The sequence below is a fragment of the Myotis lucifugus genome, unplaced genomic scaffold (assembly GCF_000147115.1).
Source record: "Myotis lucifugus unplaced genomic scaffold, Myoluc2.0 scaffold_59, whole genome shotgun sequence".
Classification (NCBI taxonomy): Eukaryota; Metazoa; Chordata; class Mammalia; order Chiroptera; family Vespertilionidae; genus Myotis; species Myotis lucifugus.
The window spans coordinates 2,645,061-2,665,165 of record NW_005871107.1 but is presented as its reverse complement, the minus strand read 5'-3'; the positions used below and the strand labels follow the sequence as shown (position 1 = coordinate 2,665,165).

The window sequence follows — 20,105 nt, the reverse complement described above, 5'->3', positions numbered from 1 at the left end:
ATATCTCTTTGATTTAGTGTTTTCATTTCCTTTGGATAAATATCCAAAGAGGAATTGCTGGATCACTTGGTATTTCTACTTTTAATTTTTTTAGGAACCTCCATACTGTTTTCCATAGTGGTTATGCCAGTTTACAATCCCAGCCAACAGTGCAGAAGCAGACCCTAGTGTAGTGGTCGCCAACCGGTGGCCCGCAGACCACTGGTGGTCCATGAGGTCTGAAAGGTGGCTACCGCTGCCCTAGTCAACACTTCTTGTTTATTGATATATTGATGATAGCCATTCTGTGAGGTGATATGTCATTGTGGTTTTAATTTGTATTTCTGTCATGATTAGTGACATTGGGGATCTTTTCATCTATGGACCATCTGTATGTTCTCTTTGGAGAAATGTGTGTTTAGGTCTTCTGTACAATTTTAAATCAGAGTATTTGTGTTTTTTTGTTTTTTGGGGTTTTTTTTTGGTGTGAAGTTGTATGAGTTCTTTATATATTTTGGATATTAACCTCTTATTGGATGTATCAGTGATGAATACTTCCATTTGGTAGGTTGTCTTTTTGTTTTGTTGATGGTTTTCTTGCAAAAACTTTTTAGTTTGATGAGTCTTATTTATTTTTTCATTTGTTTTCCTTGTCATAGGAGATATATCAGAAAAAAATATTGCTAAGAGCAGTGTCAGAGAGTTTACTGCCTATGTTTTCTTTTAGGAGTTTTATTGTCCTGGGTCTTACATTTAAGTCTTTAATCCATCTTGAGTTTATTCTTGTATGTGGTGTAAGAAGGTGGTCTAGTTTCAGTATTTTTGCATGTATCTGTCCAATTTACCCAATGCCACTTGTTGAAGAGAATGTCTTAACTCCATTGTATATTCTTGCCTCCTTTGTCATAGATTAATTGACCACAAAGGCATGGGTTTATTTCTGGGCTCTTTATTCTGTTCCACTGATTTATGTGTCTGTTTTTGTGCTATTACCATGCTGTTTTGATTACTATAGCTTTTTAGTATAGTTTGATATTAGGTAGTATGGTACTCCCAACTTGGTTCTTCTTTCTCAAGGTTGCTGTGGCTATTCAGGATCTTTAGTAGTTCCATACAAATTTTAGGATTATTTGTTCTAGTGCTCTGGAAATGCCATTTGTATTTTGATAAAGATTGCATTGAATCTATAGACAGCTTTGGGTAATATGGACATTTTAATGATGTTAATTCTGCCTATCCATGAGCACAGTATATGTTTCCATTTTTTTGTATCTTCTTTAATTTCTTTAATGTTGTACAGTTTTCTGACTACAGGTCTTTTACCTCTTTGGTTAAATTTATTCATAGGCCCTGGCCAGTGTGGCTCATTGGTTGAGCATTGTCATGTACAACAAAAGGTCACTGGTTCCATTCCCAGTCAGGGCACATGCCCATGTTGTTGGCTCAATCCCTGGTCAGGGTGGGTGTGGGAGGCAGCTGATCAATGTTTTTTCTCTCACATCAATGTTTCTCTCTCTCTTTCCTTCCCTCTCCTTTTGTCTCTCTCTCTAAAAAAAAGTCAATAAAAAACATTTTTTAAAAATTACTCCTAGGTATTTTATTTTTTTGATGCAATTATAAATGGGATTGTTTTAGTAATTTCTCTTTCTGATAGTTCATTGTTGGTGTATAAAAATGCAACCAAGCCTTACCAGTGTAGCCAGTGGTTAAGCATCGACCAGTGAGCCAGAAGGTTGTGGTTTGATTCCTGGTCAGAGCACATGCCCCTGAGTTGCAGGCTTGATCCCTAGTAGGGGGTGTGCAGGAGGCAACCAATTTGTGATTCTCTCTCATCATTGATGTTTCTATCTCTCTCTCCCTCTCCTTTCCTCTCTCTGAATTAAAACATATTTTAAAAATAAAATTAAAATGAAACCAACTGCTGAATATTAATTTTGTATCCTGCTACTTCAGTGAATATATTTATCAGTTGTAATAATTTGGGGTGGAATTTCTATAGGGTTCTATATGCATAGTATCATATATCACTGCAAATAATAACAGTTTTACTTTTCTTTCTTAAAAAAATTTTTTAATTGGTTTGAGAGAGAAGAAAGGGGTGGGGCGGGGAGAGAGACAGACAGACAGACATCTGCTGTTCCACCTATTCACACATTCATTGGCTGACTTTTGCACGTGCCCCAACCAGGTATTGAACCTGCAACCCTGGTGGATTGGGACCATGCTCCAAACAGCTGACCTACCCAGGCAGGGCTTACTTCTTTTCCAATTTGGATGCCTTTTTTTTCTTTTTCTTTCCTGATTGCTCTGCCTAGAACTTTAAGTACAATGTTGAATAGTGGTAAAAGGAGACCTCCTTGTCTTGTTCCTGATCTTAAGAAAAATGCTTTTAGTTTCCCCCATTGAGTATGATGTTAGCTGTGGGTTTGTTATATATGGCCTTTATTGTGTTCAGCTAGGTTCTCTTTATTCCCACTTTGCTGAGAGTTTTTATCATAATAGGTGCTGGACTTTACCAAATGCCTTTTTTGTATCTATTGACATGATCATATAATTTTATCCATCATTATGTTTATGTGGTGTATCATGTTCATTGATTTGCAGATGTTGAACCAACCTTGCATCCCAGGAATAAATCCCACTGGATTATGATCTTCTTTTTGTTTCAGTATTTTCAGTTTTATGATAAAAATGCACATGCAACAAAGATGTGATAAGTCATTTCTTTGCTCTAATTGCATCCAGTACTTGCTGCTGAGCAGCTTTCTTTTACCATCTCAACAAACCCCTTACATGTTTCATGCAGTATTTCTTCGTCCTTCTGCTATTTCCCCCCACCTTTCAGGTTACTTAGTGGGTATGTTTACAAAGCTTGTTACAAAAGCTTCTGTTCTATAGTCCAGGGTGTGAAGTCTGTGCATGGACCTTCAAATTGTTCTGCAGGTGTATCATTGTCTGCCTGGGGCACCAATCCATGCTCTCTAAAATTTACCAAAAGCTTTTTTGTTATATCATCTTTTTGATGAGGGTCAAGTTTTTGAAAACTCTTTGCTTTGCAATAACATCTTTGGTGGTTCTCTTGACTCCAGAAGAATGTGTGTTGTAGCTGTAAACTTCCCATCTTGAATTTGTTCCAGCAGGGAAGAGGTTCACAGCTTTACTTCGTAATTTCAGATCTTCTCTGACCAATTCTCACTGCCATTTCCACCACCGACAGTTGATTTTTCTGCATTCTTTAGATCAGCGGTTCTCAACCTGTGGGTCGCGACCCCTTTGGCGGTCGAACGACCTTTTCACAGGGGTCGCCTAAGACCATCCTGCATATCAGATATTTACATTATGATTCATAGCAGTGGCAACATTACAGTTATGAAGTAGCAACGAAAATAATTTTATGGTTGGGTCACAACATGAGGAACTGTATTTAAAGGGCCAGAAGGTTGAGAACCACTGCTTTAGATGCTTGTCATGCATGAGCCTCAGCTTCCTCTTTCTCTTTTCTAATTTGCTCATTTATTTCTTCTCTTTTTCCCCCCCTACTTCTTTGTTGATGATGTGTTTCATTCAAGCACTGTAAACTTGCTAGTTCAAGGCAATCACAGTTAACCCACTTTGCCTCATTATCAGAAAAGTGATTTCAGGTCTTGCATGAGTTTCAAAGTTTTTGCCTTTCCATTATAATGTCTTTTCTGGGTATGTTTTTCCTTCTTTGCCAGTAGTGCATGTTGTCTAATTTCTTCCTCTTCTTTCTCTTCAGCTAAACAAGCAACTTCTCATTCAGCTTGTCTGTGATTTTCTTTAGCTTCTTGCTCCTATTTTGCTTCTGCTTTTGCTTTCTTTTCTGCTTCTTTCTTGGCCTTTTCTTCTGTCATTTTTTATTCTTGGATTATAACTATATTCATTGTCAACTACTGTTCATATCCTGTCCATTTCCTCTTTTCCCTTTGTGCTCTTGTTGCTCCGTTCTGCTTTTAAGTCCTCCTCTCATCAGGACACTCTGCTTTTCTTCTTCTTCGTCTAAATAAGAAAATTCTCTCCAAGAATAAAAATTATACCAAAGAGAATAAAATACATCTATATCTTCAAATGATGAATTCATATCACCAAGTTTAGGGAAACATATTTTTTTATTTGACCATCTGGAATTTCTTTCAAACACAGGAAAACACTTGGAAGAAATTATCCTTTGCTTCACTGTTAGAAGGAACCAAGTTATCAGAAGTAGGATCTACACTGTTAAACGCTGGTCTTTTCACTGGATCGGATAACATTTCATGAGCTTTAGCAATGCAAGTGAAGTGGTCATTATCTCCTTCTCTCGTTGGTGCACCAGCTGCGTTCCCTTTGTCTGGGTGATGTTTGAAGCCTTTGCTTTATGAGCTGCCGATCTGTGTCCCTGGAGCTTTGTATCTTACATGGCCAAGTCCAAGTGCTGCCTGGTGGTCTTGGTGCTGTCAGGCGTTGGATCGAGTGTTTTCAGCGTGGGAAATTCTTCCAACTGCAACTCTTCATCTTCTGATTCTGCTGATAACTCCTTCTTATCCTCCAGTTTCTGAAAAGGGGCAGAAGCATTTCTGTTTCTCTTAACAAAAGCTTCAGACCATCTTCCCACAGGTTCCCATTGGCAGTGTTGAGGCTGTGGTTGGAAATGTTAAGAGCGGCTTCAGTGTATGGCTTGGAATAAATCAGCGGTCAGAGGGTGGGCGATGGCAGGGCCTTGGCCACTGCAGTGCTCAGCGGGAGCAGCATGGTGTCCCGGGGCCAGCCTGCGTCCTGGGTGGAGGGCAATTAGCATCACCCCTCCTCGCCCCAAGTTCTTCCTACCTCCTGGTCTGAGCCTCCCGCCTCGGCTCTACAATGGCCTGTAGGGTCTTTTTAATGTATTGCTGACTTTGGTTTGCTAGTATTTGTTGAGGATTTTTGCTTCTGTGTTCATCAGGGATTGGCTTATAATTTTTTTTTTTTTTTTGGTAATGTCTGTGAATTTTGATCAGTGATGCTGGCCTTGTAAAATGAGCTTGAGAGTCTTCCCTCCTCTGAGTTATTTGGAATAGTTTGAGAAGGATTGTTACTGAGCCAACACGTATTATTTCTTGTCTTTTTCATAGTAGGCATTCTAACAGGTGTGAGGTGATAGCTCATTGTGGTTTTTGATTTGCATTTTCCTGATGATTAGTGATGTTGAGCACCTTTTAATTTACCTGTTGGCCATTTATATGGGAAAGCAAGGGACTCAAAATAGCCTAAACAATCTTGAAAAATAACAAGGTTGAAAGACTTACACTTTCTGATTCGAAAACTTATTATAAAGCTACAGTAGTAAAGACAGTGTGGTACTGGCATAAACATGTGAATCAATGGAAATAAATTGAAAGTCCAGAAATAAACTTATATTTATGGTCAGTTGATTTTTGCCACAGGTGCCAAAACCATTCAATAGAGAAAGAATAGTCTTTTCAGAAAATGTACTCAGAGTTATAAATATATTCAAAGCCATTTAATCATATCTTTAAAAGGCCAATTTGATTCTTAGGATATACTCCCAGAAGTGGGATAGCTGGGAAAAATGACAGCTCCATTTTTCATTTTTTTGAGGAAACTCCTTATTGTTTTCCATAGTGGCTGCACCAGTCTCCATTCTTTTTTATATTATTAGTATATATTTTTATTGGTTTCAGAGAGGAAAGGGGAGGGAGAGAGAGATGGAAATATCAATGATGAGAGAGAATCATTGATCGGCTGCCTCCTTCATGCCCCCTACTGGGGATGGAGCCCGCAACCTGGGCATGTGCCCTTGACCAGAATCAAACTTGGGACCCTTCAGTCCGCAGGCTGATGCTCTATCCACTGAGCCAAACCAGCTAGGGCACCAGTCAACATTCTTAGCAGCAGTGTACTAGGGTTCCCTTTTCTCCACATCCTCCCCAGCATTTATTGTTTGTTGACTTATTAACGTTAGCCATTCTGGCAGATATGAGGTGACACATCTCTGATAATTAGTGACCTTGAGCATTTTTCATATGTCTCTTGGGCATCTGTATGTCCTCTTTGGAGAAATTCTAGTCAGGCGTTTTGCCCATTTTTTAAATAGGATTGTTTATCTTTCTGGTGTTGAGTTGTATAACTTCTTTATATATTTTGGAGATTAACCTCTTATCTGATGAATCATTGGCAAATATGTTCTCCCATCCTGTGGGTTACCTTTTTGCTTTGCTGATGGTTTCTTTAGCTGTGCAGGAGCTTTTTGATCTGATGTAGTCCCATTTGTTTATTTTCCCTTTCCCTCGGAGACATATGGGCAAAAATATTGCTCCAAGAGATGTCTGCGATTTACTGCCTATGTTTTCTTCTAGGTATCTTATTTTTTGTTGTTGTTGTTGCAATGGTAAATGGGATTGCTTTTTTTAGTTTCTCTTTCTGAGAGTTCATTATTGGGATATAAAAATGCCATTGATTTCTGGATGTTGATTTTGTATCCTACTACTTGCCAAATTTATTAAATCTAATATTTTAAGGTGGGTTCTTTAGGGTGTTCTATATACAATACCTTATCATCTGCAAATAATGACAGTTTTACTTCCTCCTTTCCAATTTGGATGCCTTTTATTTCTTTTTTTCTGATTGTTGTGGCTATGACTTCCAACACTGTGTTGAATAAGAGTGGTGAAAGTGGGCATCTCTGTCTTGTTCCTGATCTTGAGGGAAACAATTTTTGCCTATTGAGTATTACGTTGGTTTTTCATGTATGGCGTTTATCATGTTGAGGTATGATTCCTCTATTCCCACTTTGTTGAGAGTTTTCATCTTTATGGGTGCTGGATTTTGTCGAATGCTTTTCTTGCATCTATTGATATGATCATGTGTTTTTACCCTTCATTTTGTTTATATATCACATTTATTGATTTGCAAATATTGTACCAACCTTGCATCCCTGGAATAAATCCCACTTGTTTCTGATGTATGATCTTTTTAATATATTGCTGGGTCCAATTTCCTAATATTTTGTTGAGGACTTTAGCATCTATGTTCATCAGGGAAATTGGCCTATAATTTTCTTTTTGTGTAGTGTAGGGTTTGGAATTAGGATAATGCTGGCCTCCTAAAATTAGCTTGGCAGTCTTCCTTGTGAATTTTTTGGGATAGTTTGAGGAGAATTGTGTGTGATTTTCAACTATAAGTTTATTTAATGGGTGAAAGGCTATTGGTACTATTTCTTCATGAGAGCTTTGATAGCTTATGTCTTTCAAGGAAGTTGTCCATTTTTATATTTTGAAATTTACTGCCATAAAGTTGCTCATAATACTTTGTTATCATTTGAATGTTTTATAGAATGTGTACTGCTACTCCTCTCTCATTCTGGTATTGGTAATTTGTGTGTTCTCTCTTTTTTCCCTCAGTATGGGTAGATATTGTCAATTTTATTGACTTTTTCCCCCTAAGGGCATGGTTTAAATTTCACTGATCTCTATTGTTTTCCATTTCTATTTCAGTGATTTTGGCTCTTTAATTTATTCATACCTTTTTTTACTATTCACTTTGGGTTTCATTTACTCTTTCTAGTGTATAAAGGTAGGAACTTAAGACATTGAGTTAAGACCTTTCTTTTTATCTAATACAAGTGTTTAGTACTTTAAAAAAATACTCATTTTCCATGTAAGTACTGCTGTAGATGTTGTCCATAGATTTTGGTGCCTTTTTCTGTTTTCATTCCCTTTTGATTCTTCCTTTGAGCCATATCTTTAGAATTATGTTGTTTAGTTTCCAAATATTAGATTTTCCAGATGTCTTTCTATTATTGATTTCTATTTTAATTCCATGTGGTCAGAGAAATAGTTTGTACAATTTGTATTCTTTTTAATTTATTGAGACTTGACTCATGGCCCTGCCATAAGCTTATCTCAAGTACCATGCTGTAGATGTTGTCCATAGATCCTTTTTCTGTTTTCATTCCCTTTTGCCTCTATCTTTTGAAGTATGGGTTCGATTGAAATGAAATATTTGGTAATACGCAGTTACAATCGGCCCGAGTTTACACGTTTATTGATTTCTATTTTAATTCCATGTGGTCAGAGAAATAGTTTGTACAATTTGTATTCTTTTTAATTTATTGAGACTTGACTCAGTTTCCCGCAACCCAAGTGTCAAGTACCATGTATACTTGAAAAGATTGTGTATTCTGCTGCCCTTGGGCGGCTTGCTCTGTAAATGTCAAGTTGGTTGTTAGTGTTGTCTGTCTTATAGTATATCCTTATGGATTTTTTTTAAATTGTAAAATTTTCAGTTATTTCTTCAAATATACGTTTCTAGCCCCTTCTCCCACCTTTCATTCCTTTACTGTTTCTGTACTCACATACGTGTGTTTGTGTTTCCTTTTAGTAGTTTCTGTCATTGTCTTCTAATGTGTTATCATGTGTTAATCCTAGCCAGTAGGTTTTTCATCTCAAGACATTGTATTTTTCATCACAATGAGTTCGCTTTGAGTCTTTTTATTTTATATTTTTAAATATATTTTTATTGATTTCAGAGAGGAAAGGAAAGGGAGATAGAAACATCAATGATGAGAGAGAATCATTGATTGGCTGCCTCCTGCATACCCCCTACTGGGGGTTGAACCCACAACCTGGGCATGTGCCCTGACTGGGAATCAAACAGTGACCTCCTGGTTCATAGGTCAATGCTCAATCACTGAGCCACTGTGGCCAGCACTTTAGGACTTTTTATGTCTTCCATATCTCTACTTGGCATGTTCAATCTTTCCCCTACCTTTCTGAATATATGAAGAATATTTATAATGTTTTAATGCCCTTGTTCTATAATTCTGCCACCAGTGTCATTTCTGGGTTTGTTTCTGTTGACTGATTTTTCTTTTAATTACAGGATTATAGTTTCTTGCCTCTTTGTACACATGGGAATTTTTGTATCAGGCATTTTGAATGTTTTGTTGCTACGTACTATAAAGATACATGTTTATTTGTGTTATGTATTATGTATACCGTACATTTACACACACTTCCAGATTAGGAGTGAAGCGCATCTGAACCGCCTCCCCTTTATGTGTATTTTACCTTTTTCTGGGATACAACTAAGTTATTCAGAAGCATTGTGATCCTTTCCGGGCTTGCTCTTAAAGGTTTGATAGGCAGGACCAGCGCAACCTTTAGGTCAGGGCTAATGTGACCCCACGGTGAACACAACAATCTTCCAGCTCCTCTTCCAGGTGCCCCAACTACCATTTCACTCTGGCTGTTGGGAATGTGACCTAACCCAGCCCTGAGTGAGCGGCAAGAACCAGCCCACCTGCTTCTCTCCAGGCTCTTTCCTGGGCCGCAGGGAGTTACAAGAGCATTTTCTGATCTGCAGTTGGACGTGAGTGGAGCCCTCTGCAGGCCAGTGGCGCTTTCTCGTGCTCTGTACTGTGGATTCTCCAGGCTCGGCCTCCTGGGATTCTCTGCTGTCTCCTCAGCTTTAGGGCCTGCAGAGCGGTGAGCTCCCTCCCCATGGTGAAGCCTGTGGGCTACTCCCTTCAGACAAGAAGCTGAGGCAAATGTAGGACTTGTGTGTTTTTCTTTTCTTTTTTTCTTTTTCAGAGATCTTTGTCCTGCACGCCTCTTTTCCACTGTCTAGAAATCATTTTTTCAAACATTTTCTCTAGATTTAGGTAAGACAGTAGGGAAAACCCAGCCCTTGTTGCTCCATCTTGTCCCCAAGTGGAAATTACTTGTTGGACTTTGAATGTCTTCCAAATGTTTCCATTTATTAATCAATAAGCACCTACTAAAGCAGGCCCTGTCCCTCTGACCGAGAGGAGATATATCCTTCCCCGTCCCCCATGCCACTGCAAGTCAGGAAATGCATTCACAGCATAACCAGGTTTCATTTGTATTTTATTTATACAACGGACCAGGACAGAGGATCCTACGCCCATGATTTTTGTAAGGCTCATAGTATCTCAATAGCCGCTGCAAACATCTTTAAAGCTAAATTAATTTCATTAAAAATAGTGAAGGGGAAATGTAATATTTGAGGCAAATATAGTTTGAAATGAAGACAAACCAAGATATCCGTCTTAGGTTGAAAGCAATGGTTTAGGAGCTAAAAGTCCTGCTTCCAGAGGGAGAGCTCTCTCCCAGGCTTCACAGCAGGTCACATGATTCCCCAAAAGGCAACCAGGGCTTGGCCTAGTTAACATTGTCCCTGTGTGCTGTGCTCCCTGTGACCTGCCTCCTTTGAAGGCCTCACTGAGCTGGAGCCTGCAGAGAAAGTGGGGGTGGGAGTGAAGAGCATCTGAACTGCCCCACCCCTCAGCGTGATAGAAAATAGACAACCACTTGGCTCCTATGGTCAGCTGCCCACTCAGCCCTCTGCAGGGTGCCAGCCTTGCAGGCCCATCCCCTTGTCCAGGGAATCCAGGAAAGGGCCTTGGAGCAACAGTGATCAGCCCCACTGCTGGCTGGCTGCTCTGCTTCAAGTGCAGACTTGCCATGGGACTCTGCTTTAAAAGCTAAAGGCTATCCCTGCGCCAAGGAGAGCAAGAAAATAATCTGAATCTAAATCCCCGAGTGGTCACGATGCCATGAGGGTGCTGAGGTCTCAGTGGGGAATGAAGGAAAACACGTTTGGACCCTGTATTTTTATGAGAATGAGGAAATACAACCAACACCATGAAAACCACGTGAGAAACAGACCAGCCCCTTCAGTGGGAGGGAGAAGGAAACAAAGCTGAAGCGTATTTACTAGCTCACAAAAAAAGCCAGGAACCTTTTAATACTAAAATCAGAGCTGACCTACTAGAAAAGTCACGCTGTGTGTGTGAATTTGAACCTTGGCTTTTGGTTGAGGCCTGTGGCTATTCTGTCTGAGGAGGCTTCAGACTTGTTAGCAAAGTGGCGGGAAACGCAGGTGGCCTGGCTGGCTACCTAGACTTTCACAAGCCCTTTCCCTGTCCGCCGAGGCAGGTGGCTAATCCCACCTGCCCCTCACGACATTGACAGTGGTATTATTTATATAGTGTAGTGTCTTTTGGAGGGAGCTTTGCAGTTAGTGTTTTTCCATTCACAAATTTTACGTCTGACACCGAGTTGAGAAGATACCGCACCTCGCTTGCAGATGAGAAACGGGGCAAGTTTCAGAATCAAGAAAGGTGAAGGGACTTGACCAGTGTCCCAGGTGCAGTGACTCAGGCAAAACCAAAAGGCTCCAAATTTCAGATTCTGTGGTCTTTCTGCTAGAACGTGCTGCCTCTCCCAGGGTTGGTGAAATGTGCTCGGACCAGTCCTCAGGCTCATGCTTTATGATCCTTTGTCCTGTCTCACTCGGCACACGCTGTACAAGGTGTTTGTATGTAGCTCAGTGGGAAGTTTTCCCATAAAGACAGCAGCGTCCAGATAGAACATGGGACTGGCCCGCCTTGCATCTGGAGAGGTTATGAGAATGCTGGTTGTGCTTTTCCTCACAGTTCCCCCATTACTGCCTCGTATCATGTGGTCCTTACTTTGCAAACTATACTTTTGCAAAAATAAGCATAAATCAATTCCATTAATGTAGAGAAGGGCAAAAGTTGCTAAGCAATGTTCCTAGGGATTGGTCCTCATAGCTTTAAAACTTTAGTGTCAGCTTAGACATTAACAGCAGCGGGCTGGGCTTCAGGCTTTCAGTTACAAAGGTCTTAACATTTGTTTGCTCAGATAGCTTATAGAGTGTTTAATGGGAAAGCAAGGGACACTCTGTTAAACTACAGATTAAATAGTAATTATCTTTACTATGACCAAACCATTGAAGGAAATTGACAATAATTTCCTTTAAAAAAAAAAGAAAAGAAAAGAAATATATCACCCAGCCTGCATGGCTCAGTGGTTGAGTGTCAACCTATGAACCAGGTCGGTTTCATCCCAGGTCAGGGCACATGCCCGGGTTGCGGGCTCAATCCCCAGTGTGGGCATGCAGGAGGCAGCCGATCAATTATTCTCTTATTGATGTTTCTCTTTCCCTCTCCTTCCTCTCTGAAATCAATAAAACTACATATTTTTTAAATGAAATATAAAAAACCAAATTTATTAAATGGCTTAATATATCCTACACTGATTTCCAACCCACCCACATTTTTCAGATTGAACCAAATCAGAAATCAACCAACCGATTATTATTCATGTTCTAGCAAACTAACTTTCCTTTTATCCCTGTCTTCTAAACTCAAAGAAAACCAGCGCTGGTTTTGATAAGTGCACACAGAGATGTTAAAGGAGGCAGAACTGGGCGGGCTCTCACATAATTACCTCAAGCTCAATTAGGCTGAATGTGAATGCTTTTCCGCTACATTTAGGTCTTAGTTGTCCCCAGAGTGTCAAATGTTGGGTGTGATGACTTCTGTGAAATAGCAGCTTGTAGAATCTACCCTTTATTATCAAGACTAGACTTTTTACAGATCCCCACCCCCACCCCGCCGGTGTACACCTCTGTGAAGGCACCGAGCCTGTTATATTGTAATGACTGCTTTTCTTCTTGAGACTGTAATACAGGTGATGCTCCTTTTCAACTTTGTGAAGTAGGACCTGGCACATAGTAGCAGATAAAACTGCTCTTCATGTGACCAAAGTTTTATATAGAAAAAGAAAAGTATACCAATATTTTAAAGTCTCTCTCTTTTTGTGTTTTTTAAAAACTTCTCACAAAGGATTTGCTGTAAGCCTTCAAGTCATCTTGTCCAATCCAAAAGCTGTATTTAAGCGCCGTGGATCCCAGCCAGGGATGCAAGAATCTGACTTTCTAAAACAGATAACAACTGTTGAAGAACTGGAACCGAAAGCAAATAACTGCACCAAGGTATTCATGTCTCATGTGCTGCTTGATGTGGCTGCATGCTGGCACTGAGGCTGGCTACCCCAGAGATTTCCCTCCCTCCCTAGGTCCTTGTGTGGCACACTCGCACAGAGAAGGTCAATCTAGCCAACGAGCCCAAGTACCACCTGGACACAGTGAAGATCGAGGTGTAACTGGGAGCAGCAGTGGGTGTGGAAGAGGACGTTTGGAGGTTAGGCTACAGAGCATTCAGGTATTGTTCATTTTACTTCAGTACAACAGCCTTTATTGACATCTGATGGACATCTGTTTAAACAGAGCTTGTCAGTTAACATAAGCTAATCAGCTGGTATAAAATGTGTTTCTGTCTTCATTTGTTCTGCATGTTTTCTCTACAACTAAACTGGAAGATCTTTGTACAGTACAGCTAATGACACTGCAGGTACCATTTTTAGTATCTTATATACTTTTCTTTTTTTTCCCCATTTGGCCTTATAACTGGTAGAACTGAACAGGTTTTAGAAACAGATGACAGGTATTTTGTCCCCAATTCCTGACTTAGCAACTTTAATTTATGTAAGGTTGGTGGCAGTATATACTGTAGGAAATGAAACCCACAAAAAAAGTCTATGGATTCATCTATTTAATATAGGGATAGAACATTTTGTCAATACTAGGCACCATAAAATGTAAACACAATTACTGTCATAAACCTGGATATACCTTCAAGGACTGAAAGTGGCTTTGTTTAGTTACCCTGTTTGCATATAGTGCAGAGAAAGGTCATCATATTAGCACTATGTACATAAGAGGAGATCCAAATTACAAGAGGCAGATAAAATTCAAATTCTTTAAATATTTGTTAAACTAAGTTTTATAGTAACATCCAGGTTTATCTTCCTTTCACTAACCACGTTCCCTGTTAAGCACATCATAACAATAGCACAGTGAAGGAAATGATGAAATAAAAATTTTGATACACTAGAAAACAGTGCTCAGTGATACACTTACATTCTATTTATGATTAACCATTTGATCATACAGTACCTTCCTACAAGATTACTGGCTAATTTGGGGGTGGGGTTTATACTGTTAGAGGTATTACTAACATGATAACTATTTTCCTTATATGCAAACATTAGAGCTATAATTTTATTGAGTAAAACTGATTATGCAAGTTGACTTTGCAGCTTCTCAAATAATGTGGTTTATGAAGTTATGAGAACTATGAGCAAAGCTGCCCTGGACATGAAATAGTTTCTCAACCTGCTTTTCATCACATCAAATTTAATCAGTACAAACCAACACAGTCAATCAGATAATTCTTAATGTGAACAAATGGGGAAAAAGAAAAAATATATATGTACATGAATAAACAGGGGAACTAGATGCATTTCAGCAAGGAATGTAGGTGGTAGCTCTGGATGAAACTCGTGTGCAGTCCTCACTTCCACAGTTGTGTGCTGAGAGTCTGACCCGATGAGCTTCCAGACCATCCTGCTGTCGTGCTGGGGGGCTGGGCAAAACCCAGCGCAGGGCTCGCACTGCCCATACTCATGCCAGCCATCTGCTGGTTCACCTGTGAGGTAACACAGGGCTCAGTTTAAGAAGCTCACTTATTTCTTTAACCACAGTTAGACATTTTTAAATAGTTACCCGATTTTATTGGAAGCTGCCTCAAAGAGATACTGAAGCTTAATAGCAATTAAAATAAGTATTTTTTTGTCCATGTAAAAATCAGTCAAAGCCAACCATCACATGTTTATTTCTCTGCAGAAAGCAACTACAGCTTTCTTCCCATTTTAGCACTGTACTATATTTATTCATTTTCTAGACTCAATTTCTTGCCCCAAAAGATTAACCACAACTGAAAAAAGTGCCAAAGCAATCTTTCTATTTGTATCTAGGTATAATGAGTCCACTGTTCTTTCAACTCAAGTATTGCTAAAAACTAAGGAAATTTTAGAAGGTAAAATACTCCAAAATTAGAAATTGAGTATTGTAGCTTTTATTAACATCTTAAATGTTTCTATATACTTTGTAAATATTAAAGAAAAGGTCAAACATCTAAAATTTTCATTATTTGATAAGGTATAAGATTTAATGTGTTTTCTTCCACTGGAGTCATGTATGTATATAAGCATCTTAACCCTTTCCTTGTGGTTCTTACCTCTAAGATGACAGGTTAAGGAAAGACAAGAGGATTAAGTACAGAGTGGAGTTAAAACCTATGCTCAGGGTTGGATTGTATTGTTTGCAGTTTTTCAAAGACACTAATGTGAATTACATCACTCTAATGAGGCATAAGTGTCTATAGCGGAGGATCACTTCTGATACTTACTCAAGGTTGTTTTAACCACCTTGTCGTTGGCCAATGGCTCTCATGCAGGGCGTGCTGGAGAACAGCCTTCATCAGGCCTTGAAGTAAGGGTCAACTCCTTCCTGGTTCATCCAGCACCTTAACCTGAGCTTACTTCAGCATTCTGGCACACACAAGCTGTTAATGCCACTTGGTACTTACCATTTTTTAGATCCCCAGAGATTAGAGACCAGTGTAATATAGATATTCTTTTAAATAGTAAAAATAACTTGGAGCATTCATAGGATATATAGTGATTTTGCTAATGTTGGTTAGAAATCACTATTGACTATTCCTTGCTCTCAAGGTGAAACACCTGACCAGAACAGGAGCCAAAATGCTAGAAGCAGGTGGGATCTTATCAAAGAGGAGTGTAACGGGAAGAAAAGTCAGGACAGAGCACCTAATATAGAGAAACTCATTTGAAGAAGGTAGTGTATTGGTAATGTGTCCTATCTTGGCACTAAACTAACTTAAGTAGAAACAGGATTTTATAATATGAAGGGATGTCTGAAACAAATATGGACTTGTCCATATCTTATAGGAATTCTTGAACTAGTGGGTACTCTTTCTAAATATAAACCTAATTACAGGGTAAGTAAAAAGGAAATACAATGTTATATTTTTGAACAAAAAGATTTTTCATAAATCATGGACAGTAGCCTAGATTTTTATCCCTAATTTATGAAAGCTACACCCCATCCCAAATTAGTAAAGACAGGTTGGTCCAAAGTAGACTATCAAATGCCCCACCAGGGAGCAGGGTTAAAGCGTGTTACTAATTTCAAAGGTGATAGGGAGTTTCTTAGGATGCCAAGATAATTTCTAGCTCTTATAACTAGATTACAGTTATATTGGAAATGAAAAAATACTTCACATTTCTTTATAGAATATCAAGTAGGGACAAAGACAGATCATTTGTCTATCTGATATAACTTCATTATCCCTCCTGTTTCTACCAGATTAGATTTAAATACAAATAAAACAATTTAGAAAGTCTGATTTCTTCAATTCTGGATAAAGTGGAGAATAAATGACCCTTACCTGGGACAGGTTCCACGGGGGCTGTTGAGCTTGAGGCAGGCCAAACTTAGTTGGGGGTGCACCCATCTGTCCAACCATTCCTCCTTGGGGGGCAATCACATTCTGAGGCAGTGGCATCACACCAGTTTGTGCATTTCCCATAAACCCATTGGGGATGGGCATGCCCACCATCATGCTTGCACTCTGTCCCATCACATTGCCCATAAGGCCAGGAGCTGCAGGCACAGGTACACCCATTGATGGAAACCTTGAAATGCAGTCGGTGCTTGTGAGGTAAATGGTATATTTGTGGGTCCCATAAATACACCTGCATCATAAGAACCATGAAAAGAAAATGAAGAGAACAGGGCTACTGTATACAGCTGCACTCAATTCTATAATCACAGAAAAACAATTACCATTTTTCTGAACTACCCATAGCAAAATTTTAAATCTGGTCTGGCTGCTCCTACTGCTCAGACCAATTCATAGCCTACACTCTCAGAGCTGGTTATTTCCAGAAGCAGACAAATCAGTTATGAACCTGAGCAATTTTAATTAGAATAAATACATGGATAGAAAAATATCCATTGTGAAGACCAACCTGCATAGCATGAGATGATGTGCTGTTTCTGCTAACCTAAACCACTGGTCTCCCACTACCAAATACACAGGTGCAAGTTCACTGTGCCTGGCTTTAAGGGAAGCAGGTGGGATCTCATTATTTTAAAAGAGGTAGTCTGACAGATTAAAACTGTGTAAACAACAAATCTTACCTTGCTAGTATTTATTATAATTATTTTTTAAATCTCAAACCTTTTTTTGAATTCGTGTAATAATTCAGACTGCTTATTGTTTACTTGCAGAGAAAATACCATGCTGTACAGTTATACACTTCATGCAAATCAAATTTAAATAATTATTCAAAGATAATCTATGTCCTAAAAGCTTGTGAAACATTAAGTGATATGTGAACAGCTTGTTAATCTAAATGAATAAAGTTCTGTGACTCCTGTACCTGCTTTTTAATTCTAATGCTTTATTCATTTCAGTTTTGTAGTTGTGTAAATTGCAACAACAAAAGCACTCATTACATAGAAAAATGGGGAAGAAACATAATTGATATATTATAACCACAAAGGCTCACTTCCAGTAATTCCACTGCAGTCCCTGAAAGCAGACTTCAAAAAGAATTACCAGGAGCGCTCTGTGGCTGCACGGTCCCTGCGCCATACAGGGACAAGATGGAGTCTTTGGAGAGTTGTTTCTTTGTCACCTCTTCTGACTTGGTCGTTTGTTCCGTGAATAGATCCAGATCCCCAGATGTTACTGTAGACACAGTGGCGGCTGCTGGTACAGAGGACGTCCCCTGAGACAAATACCAAAACACACTATCGAATTGTGCATACTAAAACATGACTCAACCATTACTTAAAATCCACGTGAAGTTATGAAATTAGAAATTCAACAACTTGTAGAAGGTAAAATGGTGCATTAAAGAGGATCATTCACAATCCCACACAAAAACATTTAGGATAAAGGTATGATATTTACTATTTTGAATGTATTAATGTAGAAAAGGTAGAGTGAGCGTCCGGCTTGTTTGATTGTGGCTTTAAAAAACATGTTTATTGATCTCAGAGACGAAGGGGGAGGGAGAGAGAGAAACATTCACGATGAGAGAGAATCATGGGCCCTAGCCAGTGTGGCTCGGTGGATAGAGCATCGGCCTGAGGACTGAAGGGTCCCGGGTTCGATTCTGGTCAAGGGCTTGATCCCCAGTGGGGGGGTGTGCAGGAGGCGGCCGATCCACGATTCTCTCCCATCAGGGATGTTTCTATCTCTCTCTCCCTCTCCCTTCCTCTCTTTCTAAAAATCAATAAAAATGTATTTTTTAAAATAAAAAACTCTTACTAGTACATAATAAATTCTGTTTACCTGCTAGACTGATGCTGAGTTTTTGCATCCCGTCCTGACCACAATGGGGTCAACAGGTAGGGGATGTGGCTGCTGTCTGAGCATCACCATTCCCGGGAGGTGCTCAGGCATCTCCCTTAGCAACTACTTCAAGGAACTGGTATCCCTTGGATTAAAGAACATTTCTACAACTACAGACTGTAAGAGGGTCCTGCAAAGGCTGCTTTTGTCCGGGGGTGGGGGGCCGAGGCTCTTCAAAAGCTGCATTGTGATATTCTTATAAACCTAATCTAGATCAGTTTTAACCACAACCTTAGAATGCTTCTAATCTATCCAAAAATGAAGGACAGCAATACTTTAACCACCCCCACTCTCAACCATATCTTGTATTCCACTTTTGGACAAGGGGCAAATGAACACAAATGCAAAGAAATGTAGACTTCAATACAAAACAAAAATTTTCACTTAATCTCTATCTTGCACACAGGTAGTACAGTGGAACCTTGGTTCTCGAATTTGTTCCAGAAGAACTGTACAAGAAGTGATTTGTTTGAAAATGGAATCATTTTTTCCCATTAGAAATAATGTAAATTGAATTAATCCATTTTAGAAACTCAAATGATTCTCCATTTTAACCTTTCTTGTATACAGTGCTTGCCAGCAAAAGGTATGCACACACACTCCTCGTCATGGCGATACTTAAGCGTTAAATGGTCTGCATTGTTCCCCCTTGCTGCTCTGATACTAAGCAGAACACATGAAGTACACCAAAGCCTCAGATGTGGAGTCTAATTCTCCAAGCAGGTGCAGAGCAATTCATACTCCAATGGTATCTAAAGAAGTCTATGAGATATAACAACCTCACTAGAATGTTAGACCAGAAGAAACTGCTTTCCCCATAAAGTTCTTTTCTAAAAATAAACATTAATGATAAAGATCCATTTAAACTATTCCTAAGGAATCTTCTCAATTCTAGTGGTAATTATACAGTGCTATCATAATATGTGTAATAAAAATACATGTAATTAGTCTTCTCAATAAGACATAACCTCTATCTTATTAAAACGTTCCATCCAAACAATTCCTATTGGTCCAGTTTTTCTAGAGAAAAGGAAATATTTTACCTCAAAAATTATGCTGTAATGAACCAAACTAGTTGCTTATTTGTAAAGTGTAAGTTTAGCATAGAATCTTAGTTGTATGCTTAAGAGTAATCAATATTCCTGAAAGTTCATATATTTCACCTTAAAGACAAATACTGCATGACTGCATTTATCACTTATATGTGTAAAAAAATTTTAAAAAATCAAACTCATAGAAACAGAACAGAATGGTGGTTGCAGAGGCTGGGTATGGAGGAAATACAGGGAGCCTGAGCCTGGTAAAAGGGTACAAACTTTCAGCTATAAGATGAATAAGGTCTGAGGATCTAATGCATAACAACATGGTGACTACAGTTGATTAATCTATACTAGAGGCCCGATGCATGAAATTCGTGCAAGAGTAGGCCTTCCTTCCCCTGGTTGCCGGACTGGCTTCCCTTGCAGCCCTGTCTTCATCTGGTCTAATTAGCATATTACCCTTTTATTATTATAGACTAGGGGCCCGGTGCACGAAATTCATGCACTGGGTGGGTGGGGGGGGGAGGGGGAGTGTCCCTCAGCCCAGCCTGCCCCCTCTCACATACTGGGAGCCCTCAGGCGTTGACCCCCATCACCCTCCAATCGCAGGATCGGCCCCTTGCCCAGGCCTGATGCCTCTGCCAGAGGCGTCAGGCCTGGGCAGGGGACCCTCATTTCCCCCGATCACTGGTTCTGCCCCCCGCCCAGGCCTGATGCCTCTGGCCCAGGCGTCAGGCCTGGGCAGGGGACCCCCAGACCCCTCCGATTGCTGGCTCCGCCCCTGGCCCAGGCCTGATGCCTCTGGCCCAGGATTCAGGTCTGGGCAGGGGACCCCCCTCTCCCCCCGATCACCGGCTCCGCCCTCGCCCAGGCCTGATGCCTCCGCCAGAGGTGTCAGGCTTGGATCAGGG

At 39.8% G+C, this 20,105-nt stretch overlaps 2 protein-coding genes and 1 pseudogene across 2 annotated transcripts in view; 1 reads left to right on the top strand and 2 right to left on the bottom strand.

The window, feature by feature from the left end:
• The window catches only part of B3GAT2 (beta-1,3-glucuronyltransferase 2), a 53,163-nt gene extending 40,177 nt beyond the window's left edge, over positions 1-12,986 (top strand). The window contains 2 exon segments of the mRNA XM_006089328.3: positions 12,650-12,798; positions 12,882-12,986. Coding sequence (XP_006089390.1) covers positions 12,650-12,798; positions 12,882-12,968 — 236 coding nt within the window. The 3' untranslated portion in view covers positions 12,969-12,986.
• On the bottom strand, positions 2,698-9,080 carry LOC102423883 (annotated as a pseudogene).
• A 414-nt stretch (positions 12,987-13,400) lies between the features above and the next one.
• SMAP1 (small ArfGAP 1) overlaps positions 13,401-20,105 on the bottom strand; it is a 142,386-nt gene continuing 135,681 nt past the window's right edge. Inside the window, 4 exon segments of the mRNA XM_023754308.1 lie at positions 13,401-14,353; positions 16,178-16,425; positions 16,428-16,484; positions 17,354-17,525. Of these exon segments, the coding sequence (XP_023610076.1) occupies positions 14,219-14,353; positions 16,178-16,425; positions 16,428-16,484; positions 17,354-17,525 (612 nt within the window). The 3' untranslated portion in view covers positions 13,401-14,218.